We start from the raw sequence: 17216 nt of genomic DNA, 5'->3' as shown, positions 1-17216 counted from the left end.
TCTCCTCCTAGAGCTTTAAAGCCAACATCAAAGTTTGTTCACAAACTTTACTCATCTAGTTTACATTTATAATACTTATAATTTCCTAAATCTGTTTATCTATCTGACTCAATATTTCTGTATAATTATTTAATATTACTTTAATATTTTAATTTATAACAAACATTAAATATTAAAATAAATGATTCATCTATATATCTGTGATTTTGAACGTATTTGAACATTGTAAAATGACGTTTCTCTGTATTGCGTCTGTCTTTTGAACAGGGAGGACATCAGAACAGCTAATGTCATCGCAGCAGAGACTGTCACCTGCCTTGTGATTGACAGAGAGTGAGTATATGACACGTTTATCCTGTGAAAAAAGGGTTTCTTTATATTATATTATACACCGCTTAAACCTTCACAAGTGTCATTCCAGCAGTCACCAGTAAATCAGTCCAGGTTCAGTTTGTTGAACATCTGTGGATTTTAAACTGATTGTTTTATTTGTGTGTGTGTGTGAGGGACACAGAATCTGTGGGTTTGAAGTGCTTATCGACTGCCTTAAAGTCAATAAATTAAGCTCAACCTAAATAGCTAGTGTCACGTGTGTCAATAAGCTGGAAAGAGTGAGACATTCAGACCGAGAGAGAGAGAGAAGCACATGCATACAGTATGTGCCCTCTGGCTGGGAAAACTCTCCTTCCTGTCTGATTGAGACTCAAACCATCAGCCATCTGTGTGATAGTTGATTATGGTACATTTCAATGAGCAGTATTTCATTTTGATATAAAAGTTACTATAATTTAGTACAGACTTTCTAAATAAAGAAAGAGACATGAAATCATTCAGAGTAATTTGAGAGATAGATCTTCAACTTAAAATGAGTTCAGTTTTGAAAGATAAATACCAGTTTTGTGGTGATAGACGTGTCTGTAGTAAAAGTGCAGTCAGTTTTAAGACAGGAGAATAAGGACATCATGTAACCGTCTCACTGCTTCTTGCCTGAAGAACAGTATTTAGATTAACTTATTATCATACAGACCACTGTAAAGCTAGCAGGGAACAGTCTGAATATATAAATTGGTACCTTCCTTTGATAAATCTACACTACCGTTCATAAGTTTGTGGTCATTTCTTCTTTTAAAACAAATGTAATACTTTTATTCAGCAAGGACACATTAAATTGGTCAAAAGTGGTAAAGACATTAATAATGTTACAAAGAATCCTGAACAAAAAAAGTCACGGTTTCCTCAAAAATGTATACAAAATGTTTCTTGAGCAGCAAATCAGCATTTTAAAATTATTTCTGACACTGAAGACTGGAATAATGATGCTGAAAAGTCAGATTTGCCATCACAGGAATAAATTACACTTTAAAATATATTTAAATTTAAAATTTTCACAATATTACGTTTTTTACTGCATTTCTAATCAAATAAACGCAGACTTCATGAGCATAAGAGACTTTTTTCAAAAACATTAAAACAAATTTACCCTCCTCAAACATTTTAACAGTGTTGTATTTGTCATAAAGATTAAATCTTTCTAAAGATGTTGTTTGTGGCAATCTTTCCAGCTCATACAAACACCTGATTGGAGGTCTGGAAGAAGTATCCAACAAAGGCTGTGAAGATGCAGAGGCAAAAGCAAAGTAGGTGAAATCATCTCTGAAGAACTTTTATTATTATATTTTCCTCCCTGATGTCAGTTTATAACATTATTCAAGGTTTCTTGCATGTAAAATATTAGCAATCTTGTTTTTGATCACCACTTGTAGTTGAGAAAATTATGTCTGCAAAGTACAACCCCATTTCCAGAAAAGTTGGGACATTTTGTAAAATGCAAGAAAATCAAGAATCTATGCTTTTAAACTATTCAACTGGCAAAAGTACAAATAAATAATTTCCAATGTTTTCACTGACATTTTAATTTTTTATTATTATGAACACATTTTGATTTTGAAGGCTGCAATACACTATAAAAAAAGTTGGGACAGAGGGAAAATAAAAGTGAAAAGCAGAGCAGTGGTTCTCAAACCTGTCCTGGAGTACCACCAGCCTTGCACATTTTGTATGTCTCCGGCCCTGTCCCAAATGGCACCCTAAACCCTTGCAGTCTTCCTACAAGTCTGCACTTTCATGACGTAATGCCACTTTGACTGTCGGGAAGAAGACTGCTGCATAGTTCACAACAGTGCAGGGTCAGCAAAAGTGCGTATCGAAGGTGCATATCGACCACAAAGGGAGTACCCTTCTGAGATCTAAAATGAAAAATGGGACACCCTACGGTCTCGTGGACTTAACAGACACGCACACTCGGCAGCCATTGTCAGACCATAAGTGCATATGAAGTGTGCCATCTGGGACAGGACCTCCCAGGTCTTGCAGTCTCTACTAATGAGCTCATGAGTTGAATCAGGTGTGATAGATGAGGAGACATACAAAATGTGCAGGGCTGGTGGTACTCCAGGAGAGGTTTGAGAACCACTGGCTTAGAGAATATCCAAGTTAAACTGTTTTGAAACGGTCCACAACAGTCAGTAGGTGAATAGGTAATAGGTGAAAGTATTGTGATTGGGTATAGATGGAGCATCGCAGTCTTTGCAAGTAAAGATGGGTCATGGCTCACCCATTTGTGCTAAATATCATAACAATTGTCAAATAATAAAAAAAGATTCCGGGAAGCTGGAGAAATATCAGCCTGTGTAGGGCAAGGCAGGAAACCTTTGTTGAATGTGCTTGACCTTCGAGCCCTCAGATGGCATCGCATAAGAAACCGTAATGCTACTCTGTTAAATACTGCTCAGGAGAACTTTGGAAAACCATTGTCACTTAAAGAATTAGTTCATTTCAAAATGAACATTTCCTGATCTCACCCAAGATGTTCTGTCTTTTGAGGTTTTTTTGAGGAAAACATTCTAGGATTTTTCTCCACATCATAGACTTCCATGGCAACCAAAATGTTGAAGGTCCAAATCAATGCAGCTTCAGAGGCTCTGCACGATCCCAGACGAGGAATAGGGTCTTATCTAGCGAAACAATACTTTTTAACCTAAATTGCTCATCTTGCGCTGCTCTGCAACATGCCACTGATTGCGCAATCACGTCAGAAAGGTCACACTAGATGTAGGCAGAACGTGCACAACTTCAACAACTAGTATCCTCAATTCCTAAACGATTAAAAAGTGTAATTAAAAGGAAAGGTGATGTGAGACAGTGGTAAACATGCATCTGGTCCCAACTTATTTGGAGTGTTGCAGCCATCAAAATGTGTTTATATTTACATAAAGATTCAAGAGATTTGATTGCAAGTTGGAAATAGGGTTGTACACAAAGTCAAATTCCTTCCTTCCTATTCTTTGATGAATAGGAAGTTCAAAAGAGCAGCATTCATCTCAAACAACATTGGACAGTGAAATGTGGTAGCTCACATCACATGTTAGTCAGTCGGTCACTTCTTCTTTAAGTGGGTGACAGTAAAATACAGTCTAGAAGTATGGCAGCCATTACAATGCAATTGTCAAAGGGCAGCTCAAGGATGTTTACTGTAACTCTAGAACTGTAAAGTACGAAAGGGTACATGCAGAAGACATGCTATATAAGAACCAGCAACTGTTCATAATCAGGAGAAACATGATGAGAAAGTGATGCAATCATTGTGTGGCGATGAGAAAGTAATCCGCTCAGAGAAATGTGAAACCTTATCACATTTCACAGAGAGATATCTGACAGAGAGAGAAAGACGGATTCTGGGATAGCTCAGAAACTCATTTCCCACTTCAAAAATCCCTTCAGTGTCAAATCTGAACCGAAATAGAAACTTTTCTTCCTCTTATCTGCTCATCTGCAATGTAAATGATCGCTGATGAATATGAAGAGGTGCCTGTAGTCTGTGTGACTGTCATAGATTAAAGCGTATTAAGACACATCTACAGCTGTCACCTCCTGCACTGTGTCCCCAAATCTCCAGCTGCCACACCGACAGATTTTAATGACTTCAACACTTTAATGAGACGAGTGCGTTCAACTCTCATATACATAAATGTCATTTCTGCGTCACTAGTGGCACCAAACGGAATTGCAAAAATGATGACTGTTTAAATCAAATAAGCAAGACACTCCCTATCCACCACTGTTCAGCTACACAGGTACAGTTGCTTGAGCTAATGTTGTGTTTGACCAATTGGACCACTTAAACAAAACTGGTTGTGTTTTCATTTGGTGCTGCCAGTGGCATAAAATTACAAACTCTACCTCTAAATACACTTTACAGTATCAAATCAATGTACCTGGGCTGGTGTACACACACACACACACACACACACACACGGGCCAAAAGGGCCTCCTTTTGGTGCCAATGCAGCATTGACTAATCTTGGGAATGACAGACACAAGTCGTGGCCAGAGGGAATTTGAGCCATTCCTCTTCCAGAACAGTGGCACTATGTGATTCTGGTGGAGGAAAATGTTTTCTGACTTGCTCCTCCAAAATATCCTAAAGTGGCTACAAATATTTAGACCTGGCGACTGTGCTTTGTCATGCTGATACACGGCACCTCCTTCAGGGTATAATGTTTGACCCATTAGGTGCACATGGTCCTCCAGAATGGTTTGGCAGTGACGTGCCCATCAAGCTCTGTAGAGAAAGCCAATATATTGCAGCCCAAACCATCACTGATCCACCCGAGTGCTTCTGGGCAGCAACAGTCCGGGTGTTAAGCCTCTTTGGGGCTTCTCCACACCAGAACTCCCACAGATGTGGGAAAGGCTGTCATCAGAAAACAATACATGTGTCACATTGTCCACAGCCCAACATTTGCACTGTTGGCACCAATGGAACCTACATTTGGCATTGGCACGAGTGACCAAAGGTTTGGCTATAGCAGCCCCGACCATGAATATTATGTGGAGCTCCCGACTAACAATTTTGGTGGGAACAAGAGAGTCAAGGTGCACATTTATTTCTGCAGTGAGTTGGGCAGCTGTTTTTTTTGGAGAGAAACCAGGTTAGTACCTGGACATCCCTCCCAGACAGCTTCCTCTTGAATCCACAGTTAGGATTCAATACCCACCCTGTTGGATGTGGTTTGTTCATGTCTTGCGTTGTGGTATGCAAACATTAGCCTGAATACCATAGCTCTCGATACACCACAAAGTCCTGGTCACAAATGAGGCAGCCCGATGCATACCCACAATTTGTCCTCTTTTGAACTCTGATATGTAGTCAATTATGTTGTGTGAACTAGGGATGGCTCGATACCACAATTTTGGCTTCGGTACGGTACCACAATCTAATACCGAAGTACCGATATTAAATCGATACCATACAGGGTCTGAATTATGGCGCGGGTATTGCGCATCATTTTACTCACTCTCGCAAGTTTGGGGTTTTATGAAGCGGGAAATTACCGCAAATGTTTATTATTAAATGAATCAACAAAGATTAATCACATCAAATCAGGCATTTGTTAACTATTTTGTGAGAAGTAATTTCGGCAATACTGGGCGTCTCCTCTAGCTCTCAAAATGAGCGAATTGCTTCTGGCTTTAATAGACATCATACCTACACTAAAGCAATCTGCGCGCTCAGATTCAACACTTTGACTGTCGTTTCGGGAGCTGACGGAAATCACTTGCCATCTTTTTAAACCATGCCAATTTGAACATGCAAGCGATTTTATAGAATTTCATAATTCATGGTATGGGAGCTCTTTGAGAGTTTTCTTTGTGCTCATACAACAAACATACAAGCCTAAAGAGCGCGCACATTCCAAATTAAGCTGTTTTTCCTTAGTCAAATACACACAAAATTATGTCAAAAATGTCCATCTTTAGTGAGCAGTCACATAAACACAGTCTGTTATGTCTTTCGCTAATGTAAATAGTGCAATAGTATGTGTGCAAAATCAAATATTATGAAATCTAAACATCACTGGTTAAAACGAACGCTGGAGATTTCATGATATTTAAACAATACGATCTTATGTGCGTTGACGAGTGTTAAAAGAAGATAAATGTCTAACTTAATTAGATTGTTTGAATTATGCACTCACCTGTCGATCTCTTAATGTCTTATACAAGACAGGAATGGCAAGTGACCGATGCTTGGCAAGGTTTGATGGTTCTTCAGCAGTTTTCTAAGAAAAGTAATTCCAAATTTCACGTCTAATCCTCTCTTTATTAATTAGTTTTGGGCGTGTTGAGTGAGAATCAACTGCTGTATTAATTTTGTTCCTCTATGGCGCCACATTTACCGGTTTCGCGTCAGTTTGGGTAGCGCACTGCCATCTAGCGGTGAACTTTGGAACAGCAGCATATATACCAAAATGAGCAAAATCATGATATTGTACCATTTGAAATAAAATATATACCGGTATTTTCCCGCGCGTCCCTAGTGTGAACAGCAATATTTTATGTACAGCTGTGCTATTGCTCTGCTAATTCAACCTTTACAACTCTGCTCTTACTGATATAATGTAAAATCAGGGACGATTGGCCACCAGGCTGTATGTATGTATGGAGACGTCCAATGCAAAAGCCTCTAAAAGCCACCTGGGTCAAAAAAATGAGATAATACTGAGTGAATGCTCACTGCACATAGCATGCATTACTTAAAATGTAGGATAGGATGAGTACAAATTATTTGTATAATGGTTTATTTCATATGTGTGTGTGTGTGTGTGTGTGTGTGTGTGTGTGTGTGTGTGTGTGTGGACTGGTAATCCCTACGTTATGGGGACAAAATGTCCCCACAAAGATAGCAATATCCGAAATCCTCATCCTTGTGGGGACATTTTTTGGTCCCCATGAGGAAAACATGTTATAAATCAGACTAAGTGATGTTTTTTGAAAATGTAAAAATGCAGAATGTCTCCTGTGATGGGTAGGTTTTGGGGCAGGGGCAGTGTAGGGGGATAGAAAATACGGTTTATACAGTATAAAAACCATTACGCCTATGGAAAGTCCCCATAAAACATGAAAACCCAACAAGTGTGTGTGTGTGTGTGTGTGTGTGTGTGTATATATATATATGTATGTATGTATGTATGTATGTATGCATGTATGTATGTATGTATGTGTGTGTATATGCATATGTATATGTATGTATATATACACACACACACACACACACACACACACACAAATATGAAATGAACCATTATACAAATAATTTGTACTCATCCTATCCTACATTTTAAGTAATACACCCTAAATCACACCATTGTATGTGCCGTCCATAAAAGAATCAATAAAGCTCCATATTTAGGGCCCTATGAAATCCGTTTTATTTTTTCCCAAATTCCGTTTTATTTTTTCCCAAATTCCGTTTTTTCCGTTTTAATTTTTGCTAATTCCTTTTTTTTCCGTTTTAATTTTTGCAAATTCAGTTTTTTTTACCCTTAACTGTTATTTTAGTCGTAAAAAGAGTGTTTTTAATGTTAATATAATAGAACATAAAACATAAAATAGGAATGACAAACATCAAACAGGTAACAAACATCACATTTACTTTTCAGGACAAATACTGCAACATAACACTGCACTCTAAGCACTTCAAGTCACAACTAGATATTAGTGCTGTGAATTGATAATAAAAAAAACCCAGAATTAATTGAATTTTTTCTGTAATTAATCATGATTAATTGCAATTAAAAACATTGGAGTTTTTAATATTTTGATATTGTAATAATTTCAGTTACTCTCCAAATTAATTTAGAAACAATTTAAAGACAGCATATTTTAAATGTGTGTTGTAATGGCATCTTTTTATGAATGAAGGCCAGTATCACTGATATTAATGTCTATATGAAACATTGATGACGTTACATTACAGTATAACTGAAAGCTACCAATTTCACCATTTATTAGGCTTTAAAAAATAACTTTTAATTTAATTGAACTTAAAACAATCTTTACATAAACCCATTATAATAAATGTTATATTTACCTGTGGCCTTCCCTGTCAGGCATAGTCTACACAGAAATTGAATAAAGTTATCAACACCTTTCTTAACTGCATAAATAATAAGTGAAATATAGATGAATCATCATTAAAGCTACAATCTTCTGTTCCCGTTGTTCTTTGAACATTAATGACAGACATTATCAGTGCTCCTGTCACTTTAAGAACAGCCGCTTCTGAACATGATGTGGATAATGCTGCCTTCACGTGCTATCGGAAATTTGATGATTCCGACTTCTGAAGTCGTGATTACGAGCGCATTGCATTCAAGTTTCAAAATGTGAGGGCGTTCAGGTGCAATGTTTACCTAGGAAACTCGTATATTACGATAATTCCGAGAGCACGTGAAGGCAGCATAAGACGCGCTGATCCGCGCATCTCATTTTCTCTCAAGTTCATTTAAGGCATTATTTTCCATACAGTACATTGAAGTGCATTAAAAACAAGGCAAAATACAGCAAGCACTACCTGAGGGAACTGCTCGGCTCTGTACTGAGGGCGGTGTGAACGGGGCTTTAGCGTTGAGTTTCTTAACTTTTCCGCTGATGAAAGCAGAGCCGTGGAGCCGCTTCACCATACTTTCATTGTTTTGAAGGCGGAGCTGAAATGACGGGAGGGGTTGAGTCGCCCAGATTTGCTTCCCCCGGTCTGCATTTTCCCCAGACATACGTTCTTCTCCCACACAAAACCGCATTTCATTCCAAATATGTCAAATTCCGGGAAATTCCGCGTTAACAATAGATTCCGCGTTAATATGCCAATTCCGCGATTCCGTCCGCGATTCGGTGATCGCGGAAATCATAGGGCCCTACATATTGCCACCCTGTGGTCAATCAACAATGTAATGAATTCCAGGAACCAGGAGCAGCATCATACGTGCTTAATCAACAGTGCCTCCAAGGTTTTTATTTTAATCCAAGACATTTTAAAAAGGGTTTTTGCTGATTCTTGGGGAATACAATATCAGTAAATTGTCAGAAATGTGAAATCCATGACAATGTTGCTAGCTTCCAGCATTTTTATCAGTGTGCATGAGCACAAAGACTGAAAGCTTTTTCCATGAACATCCAGATTTTGGTAGAATATAAAATCAAAATCTAAATTATTTTAGACTGAGGGATGACTTAGAAAAAAATTATGTAGGTCAGATGTATTAAAATATTTAATTGTTTAATTAATTATCACAAGTTGATAAAATGTTATATCTAATATAATTCAAAGGGGTCATGAACTGGCTAATTTTTTATGTTTTCTGAGGTCAACTTATGACTTTCGTGTGGTTTTTACATTCAAAAACATCATAATGAATAAGTAATAGGCTATTTTCTGCCTTGGTTTTGAGGCTCTCTTAAGAAACGCTCGGTTTCTATGGGCATGCCGGACCGAAGACTTGGAAGTAAACGCCCACGTCTAGGATTGGATAAGATGAACATATTTAATGAGCTTCAGCTCCCCTAAGTACATGTGGGAATTGTTTTGAAAGCGTCTGGAGAAACACTCACAGGACTCGGAAAATATCTTTATCAAACAAACACAATGATTCATCTCTCTTTGATTGATTGGAATGTTATTTTTTTTATTACTTGGCCCGCCCGATCAGTGTATATAACTGCAAACCATACACACACACACACACACACACGAAAGGAATGCCATTTCACTATTTAAGATATCACTGGCCTGCCGACAGGCTATGCTTTGGTAGCCCGTCTGAAAAACACATAGCCCCGGGATGTTGGGCTTTGCGAGCCCTGGCCCATAACAAGTTACAAGTCCGAGTCTGAAGTCCTACACCTCAAATAAAGGATTTTCCAGCCTGACAACGTGCTAAGGTATAATCATTAAATATCAAACGATCTGTAACAATGCAATACTAACACATAAAAAACATGTTTTACTCACATAAGTGTTTTGCATCTTTCCTGTTGGATCCAATATAGAAGGCACAGCATTGTGTTTTAATCTCAATATGCCTGCAAATCCAGTCTCGACCTGTGTCTTGTGTCAATAAAAGCTTTTCTTTGACTAACAAGGAAGTTTTCAGCTCCGAAACAAACACAATATTCTTATATCACAATGAACTTTTCTATATCAAAGGCTCAAAGGAAAATTGATTTCTCAATTCATCACCCATTTAAAAATATATATCTAAAAAAATATTTTGCCGTATTTTACATGCCATACTCCTTCTGTTGTTCTACTCTATAAAAGTGGTGTGAGCTATTTAACATCCCTAGCTTTCAGCTGAGGAATGCATTTCTTCTGTTTACAAGGAGTTTTGGCTTGTATCCATGCCTCTTTCCCAAACTGCACTCTTGCAAGGTGTTATTCTTGTTTGTGCATTGCTATAAGCCAGCGTTCTGCAGCCTGTATGCACATCGCTGACCCTGCCAGCCTAATAACTGATCACGTGGAAGGGAATGAATAATAAGTGAGGCACACTTTGTTTGTGCTGGTTTTTAGGACCCCTGGCAGTGTGCATGGAAAATCATAACCTCTCTGTGACACTGCAAAGCAGTTTTTGCCAAGCCAAATAGCAGCTCAACCATGTCATTGGCCAAAGCAAAGGGATTTGATTGGTCAGTTCTGCATCATAAAGCACTATATATGACTGTATCATAGTTCACAAGACATTTTATTTGCAATGTTACAGTATCCTTATGCCATTCGGACATCTAATGAATCAGATTACAAATATCAGAGGTGAACAAAAACATTTTTATGAATGTGAACTGATATAAACTCTTTGATCTCTTACCAGTTAAAACCCGGTTGGTTGTATTCAAAATAAATGACCCCGGGCAACTTTATGGAAAGTCACAACCAGGTTCATTTTATCCCACCCCTTATGAAAGTTATTGAAGTGCTTTTAAACATTGTTCATTGGTCAAATAATGCCAATGTAGATAGAATAGTGAAAGAAGAGAAACCAAACAAGTGAAAAGGACATAATAATTCTGAATAAACAGAATAATTCTGTTCCGTTTAGTACTGTTCAATACGGTTTTAAAAGCATCCCAGAGTGCATCTCTTAAAGCAGTTTCCAGACAAAGAGTGATGACTTTGAAGATGAAAATGACATGAGATTTGATTTGCAGGTTGTCCCACTAGACTGACAGAGGGAATAACTACATCTTTTCTTCCATTCATCCTCCACTCCTTTTTCTGATTTTGAAATGCAGATATGAGGTGGAGAACGCCTTCTTCGCCAACCTAAACCTGTCTGACTTCAACATCATCGACACTCTTGGAGTGGGAGGATTTGGACGTGTTGAACTGGTAACAGAACATCATGTTTTCGATGCAATATTTATTTGTATTATGTTAAAGTGTGCAGTTTTTTCCTCCAAATTATTTTAGATCATATTGTGTATTTCATTATAATAATTACATCATAGTCATTCATTCAGATTAGATATTTGTGAGACGATACACCATCTCCCCTTTAACATTATTCACTATCTCCTTTATTCTTAGGTGCAGCTCAAGAGTGACGAGGTAAAGACATTTGCAATGAAGATCCTAAAGAAGCGCCACATCGTGGACACGAGACAGCAGGAGCACATCCGATCAGAGAAACTAATTATGCAGGAGGCGCATTCAGATTTTATAGTCAGGTACCTCCAGTGGCCAGTCACCTACTACATTCAACGGCAGTTTTTAATGACTAAACTGGTTTATATGCGGTGTTATTTTGGTATCATTGATATACTCAAGTATATACACTTGTACTATGTTTTTGTAATTTTGTTGTTTTTGTAATTTTATTGTTTTTTTGTTTAATATGTTGATGTAGATTTAAGATTTAGTTATTTTAGTATTTCTTTCAACTTAAAGCAAATATTATGTTTATGCAAAAGTGATGTTTTGGTTTATTTCAAGTAATGACAATGTTTTTATAGTTTAAGTTCATTCAAGATTATTTGTCGTCACTATACAGGTACAGCGAAATTAGAGCAGTCCTTCAGTGCAGTCACATCTATACGCCATAAACAATACAACACAATACACTACACACAAAACCAGTAGAGCCAGACAAATAGTCTAATATTGCTCAGGAATATTGCACTGTAGCAGTAAGTACTGCATGATATTGCACACAATTAAAGAGAGGTAAGTACAACAGAATGTAAACACAGCAGAATAAAGTGGAGTGTAAACGTATATTAAATGGACATCGTGAGATATACAAAAGGTGTTGTTAACCTGTGGGTTGACATATAAGATGCCCCATTAGATTAGTGCATTCCTCAGTTTGTTTGTGTGTGTGTTTGTGCTGGCAGTGTTCAGCTCCCTTATGGCGCTAGGGTAAAAACTGTTCTTGATTCTATTGGTCTGGGATTTAATGGCCCTAAGACGTTTACCGGAAGGTAGCAATACAAACAAATGATGTCTAGGATGGAACGGATCCTTTAAAATGTTTTCTGATTTTCTAAGGCAGCGTACAGTGTAAAATTCCTTTAGGGAAGGCAGAGGGCAGCCAATGATTTTTTTTGTGCTGAATTCATTACCCCCTTTGATTACCCCCTGGAGAGCTTTCTGTTCTGCCGCTGGCATACCACGTATAGATACAGTAAGTTAGTACACTCTCAATGGGACAGCGATAGAAGGACACTAGCAGCTGCTCCTGTAAGTGGTTCTTTCTGAGAATCCACAAGAAATAGTCATATGTAATAAAGGAATGATAATAACCCTGACTATATCAAATGTAATGTTGGTAGTTTTTGACATCAGACGTGTGACAACATGATGTATTTCAACCCTTGAATCTGTCGAATCACTTTCTGACTGTGTTCCTCTTGCTTTCTTAGACTCTATAGGACATTTAAGGACAGTAAATACCTCTATATGTTAATGGAGGCGTGTTTAGGTGGAGAACTGTGGACTATCCTCCGAGACAGGTGACGCTTTCCTATTCACTTTTTGTTTTCATGTATGGTTGCTGTCTGGATTTCAATAACAAAACAGTCCTGTTTCTTTCCTAATTACAGAGGAAACTTTGATGACTCAACCACACGGTTTTACACAGCTTGTGTGGTGGAGGCATTCGCTTACCTGCATTCCAAAGGCATCATATACAGAGACCTCAAACCAGAGAACCTGATACTAGACCACAGAGGCTACGCCAAACTGGTGAATATAGGACACCATAAAGACACCCAGTACACAGCTTCTAGTAGTTTCATGAGGATGAAAAGACAATAATAATCTGAAGTCATCTAGAAAATTGTGCTTATTATTTTTTTTTTTTTAAACTGAAGCTACCCTTAAGAGTGTTTTAAATGTCATTGCATTAGATATCAAAATATCAAACCAATTGGTATTTAAAAATAAAAAAGCACATTTTTTTGAGGCTGCTTTTATTTTTAATATTAAAAAATGTTTGTGTGCTGCTGCTCGTCCCTGTGTGTGTAATAAGCAGAGTGTACGCACATTGGCCCTCATTTATCAAAAGTGCGTACACCAAATTTCCAGCGTACACCTGGTGTACACCCAAAACCACGGTGACTTTGAGATTTATCAATATGGACGTTGGCGTACGTCACGCACAAATCCTACGCCAGCTCAGGAGGTGGTGTACGCACGTTTTGAGTAAGTGCGAAAATGCGCAGAAAAACAATTCCTAACACCACAAAACGCACTGACAAAGATATGCTATATTATGACCCACTGTAAAAAAACTACAACAACCATAGTAATTATACATTTTTGAGCAACGTGGACTTCAATGTTTAATTTGTGTGACTTTACCAAAGCATTTGATTTGTAGGCATATGTATTCCTCCAGTTGCAAGCCTGTACGCTTTACCTGACGTTTCAGGGTTAGGCCCGGCAGCTGCGCACGGACTGGGACTGAAAATAATTCAGACTGACAAAATAATAATAACGACATTCTTCTTCTAAATAACAATAAGTGTAATTAATAATAAAAATCATAATAATAAGAATCTTACAAATTGTCATGCAATTATTAATGTGAATAAATGGTACTCCACATCACATTATCATCACTATTGTACACCCCAATACATGTGACGTGATAGGAAATTAAATGCTAATTGTTTCAAAACACGTTCTGTAAAATAATGCATTGTGATAGGTAATTTCTCATCCAAACAGCTATTTAAACTGGATTTCCACCGTACACCAATTGTCAATGATGTCTGACTCTGGCTCCTCCTCAGTGCCGAGACGCGCCTCTTTGTGGCGATCTTTATATCTGACCACTTTTTTTTTCACCTACAATAAACAAAAAAACTCATACTTAACTTGATCACTATTGGTCTATATTAAGCAATAAAACATTATTACCTCTGCTGGAGTGTGCTTCTCAACCCCCACACTATTAACAGTAGGCTACTCATAATTTGGGTCCATATTTTGTTTTTGTGGGCGCCTTTAATCCCACTCTTTAAACTCCCAAATAAAACAATTTTGTTTTTTTCCACTTCCCTGGTGATGGTCTCGATCTCCACGACGGAGAAGTTTCGCTTCTTTGCCGTCTTCCGTGTGTCCATGGCGTAAAATGAGGGCGTGGGGGAGGCAGAGACTTGAATATATAGGGGCGTGTTATTCTAATGACGATCGTTTTCAGCCGCTGCATTTATCATGGGCAGGTATTGCGTACACCTGGATTTCAGAGGTGCGCACAGCTTCATAAATCAGGCGGTGAGAGGAGTGTAAGCATAATCTTATGCCAACATATACGCCCGTTTCTACGCAAGATTGTTAAATGAGGGCCACTGTGCACCCGCCTATAGGTGCATATTTCTAACTAGCTCTTTAAATAACATAAAAAAATACTGCACTATTGACTTTAGACCAGGTTTTTGTTGGTCAATGGCAGTCGTTTTCAGTTGCCTCAAAGAGTTGCCTCTTAGCAACGTGCCAACAATGCGCCTGAACACACCTCGCTTTCAGACCAGCACGCCTGAGAGCAGTTTGTCAATTTGCATTTTGAACACAAAATACTCCATGTTCACTTGAATAAAAGATATGACGGGATCAGAAGCATAGTAAAAAAAATTTCAACTGCACACACTCATAGTTACCTAAAGAGACTTTCAAGGCCAGGGACAGGGTGAATAAAGTTCTACTGAATGCCTTTTTAAAGTATCCATTTAAAGAGTTCTGATTCTGTTAAAGAGGATTCAAGCATGAAACCTAAGATCGCGTGTAAATCTTTTAAAGGTGGATTTTGGCTTTGCTAAGAAGATCGGCTTTGGGAAGAAGACATGGACATTCTGTGGAACTCCAGAGTATGTGGCACCAGAGATTATCTTGAATAAAGGACATGACATCTCTGCAGATTACTGGTCCCTTGGCATCCTCATGTACGAGCTACTGACCGGCAGGTGAGACACAGAGTCCACGTGTTTAAAAAAGGTTTAAAGCTACACTGTGTAACTTTTTTAGTCTATTCTAAGCTAAAAACACTTAGTTCTTTCAAAAATATATGTGCTCATTAATGTATATTTACTTCTTTCAAGTAATAAAGTATTCTCGTAAGTTTATAATATGCCATTGAAAATACATAAGGTAATGGGATCTAACGGTGGTCGCCATGTTGCCCCTCCATCTTGAAAGTACATTAGCCAAAGAGGGACATACCCGTAAATTCAAGCTTCGCCTTTGGCGTTTTAACCGGTTTTAACACTTGATGGCACTGTACAAAATTCTCTACCTCGCGCATGTGCGCGTCAACTTGTTCAGACTTGTCTGGTGCATGTGCAGAGAGTTTTCATCTCAGCAGCTCCAGTAACAGAGTTATATGGAGTTTTCCTGGCTTGTTTATTCCTCAAAAGTCTGTTTTTCCTTGTGTGGTATTTCTGTGCGTTAATAACTCCGTAAGTAATAATAGTTATTGTCATTGTAGATGTGTTTCAGAGTGTGTCATCACGTAATTCAGTTGATGTCACCTCAGAAGTATTTTTGTGTCAACATACAATAGCATAATGCTCACCTATTTTGTTATCAACAATGTTTATTCGTTTATAGAAAATATTTGCTTGTAATGTATGTTGATGGAAATATGCATCAGGTCTGATCGGTATATTAACAATTGTTATACAGAGCGCACTGCAGTGCTAACGTTAAAGCTGCGCACACACTTTTGTAACCGGACACCGCTTGTTAGCAGCAGCAGCTGCAGCTCCGCTCCTTTTAATGCAGCTGCATTTAGCGCCTATAAATGGTACAATAAGCTCTGGTTTACGGTTACATTATACAAATGTAACTTATAAGTATACCGGTAGTTATACAGTTCTTAACTGTGTATGTATATTTACCATCCTTATTTGTTCTCTCACAGAAACCACATTTATGTACATATCCACGCAAACCTGTTTATGCCTTGCAATTTGATGACTGAATAAACATTACTATCATCAAAGTTCACTCTGGATTAGCTGCAGTTCTTTCTAGCCGAATAATTAGGCCAGTTGAGTTCCAACGGTCCCACTGCGCACAGAATATCCCACAGGCACCGTGTCGAATGTGGACGAGGTCGAGCTGGAATTCATGTTAATCTTGGTCTAAATCGGCCACCGTAGGAGTTAAAACGAAATCGGAATTGAGAGGAACAGAAACTAAAATTCACTGGATGGTCATATACCTTTTCACCACTAGATGGGGGAAAATATCACACAGTGTAGCTTTAAATGAACACGTATTTCAAAGTATTACGATTTTACATTTGTACTACACATGCAAAAGTAAGGTTTTATTTAAATCTCTTCATTTCCTCTATTTTTCAGTCCTCCTTTTTCAGGACCAGATCCAATGAAAACATACAACATCATTCTAAGAGGCATTGACATGATAGAATTCCCCAAAAAAATTACCAAAAATGCTGCCAATCTAATCAAAAAGCTATGCAGGTATGTATCCATCGCACAATAAAAACACATTCGCTGTCAATCAGCAATGTTTTCCAATGCCGATTTTTTTCCTTTTCAGAGACACGCCTTCTGAAAGACTAGGAAACTTGAAAAACGGTGTTAAAGACATCCAGAAGCACAAGTGAGTTTGACATTCGCTTTAAAACATAAACTTGAAGAATGAGCTGATACAGTTCTATGAATAATCTCATAATATAATGAACGTGTGTGCAGATGGTTTGAAGGGTTTAACTGGGACGGATTGAGGAAGGGGACATTGACGCCCCCCATCATCCCTAATGTAAGTGCTTACGCTCATGCAAGATAGATTTTACACTGATGTTAGGCCAGAAACATATTCTATGCAAGTCCACTCTTTAAGGTGATTA

At 38.0% G+C, this 17216-nt stretch overlaps 1 protein-coding gene across 4 annotated transcripts in view; it reads left to right on the top strand.

The window, feature by feature from the left end:
* prkg1a (protein kinase cGMP-dependent 1a) overlaps window positions 1–17216 on the top strand; it is a 128719-nt gene that overhangs the window by 101324 nt on the left and 10179 nt on the right. For all 4 annotated transcript variants that reach the window (XM_079843717.1, XM_079843715.1, XM_079843714.1 and 1 more), the window contains 10 exons: window positions 268–333; window positions 1563–1637; window positions 11131–11227; window positions 11426–11565; window positions 12760–12849; window positions 12940–13081; window positions 15140–15303; window positions 16705–16827; window positions 16907–16969; window positions 17062–17128. In XM_079843717.1, coding sequence (XP_079699843.1) covers window positions 268–333; window positions 1563–1637; window positions 11131–11227; window positions 11426–11565; window positions 12760–12849; window positions 12940–13081; window positions 15140–15303; window positions 16705–16827; window positions 16907–16969; window positions 17062–17128 — 1027 coding nt within the window. The remainder of the gene's footprint in view (window positions 1–267; window positions 334–1562; window positions 1638–11130; window positions 11228–11425; window positions 11566–12759; window positions 12850–12939; window positions 13082–15139; window positions 15304–16704; window positions 16828–16906; window positions 16970–17061; window positions 17129–17216) is intronic.

Source organism: Gobio gobio (assembly GCF_949357685.1).
Source record: "Gobio gobio genome assembly, chromosome: 18".
Taxonomy (NCBI): domain Eukaryota; kingdom Metazoa; phylum Chordata; class Actinopteri; order Cypriniformes; family Gobionidae; genus Gobio; species Gobio gobio.
This window is presented reverse-complemented; position numbering and strand designations above follow the sequence as displayed.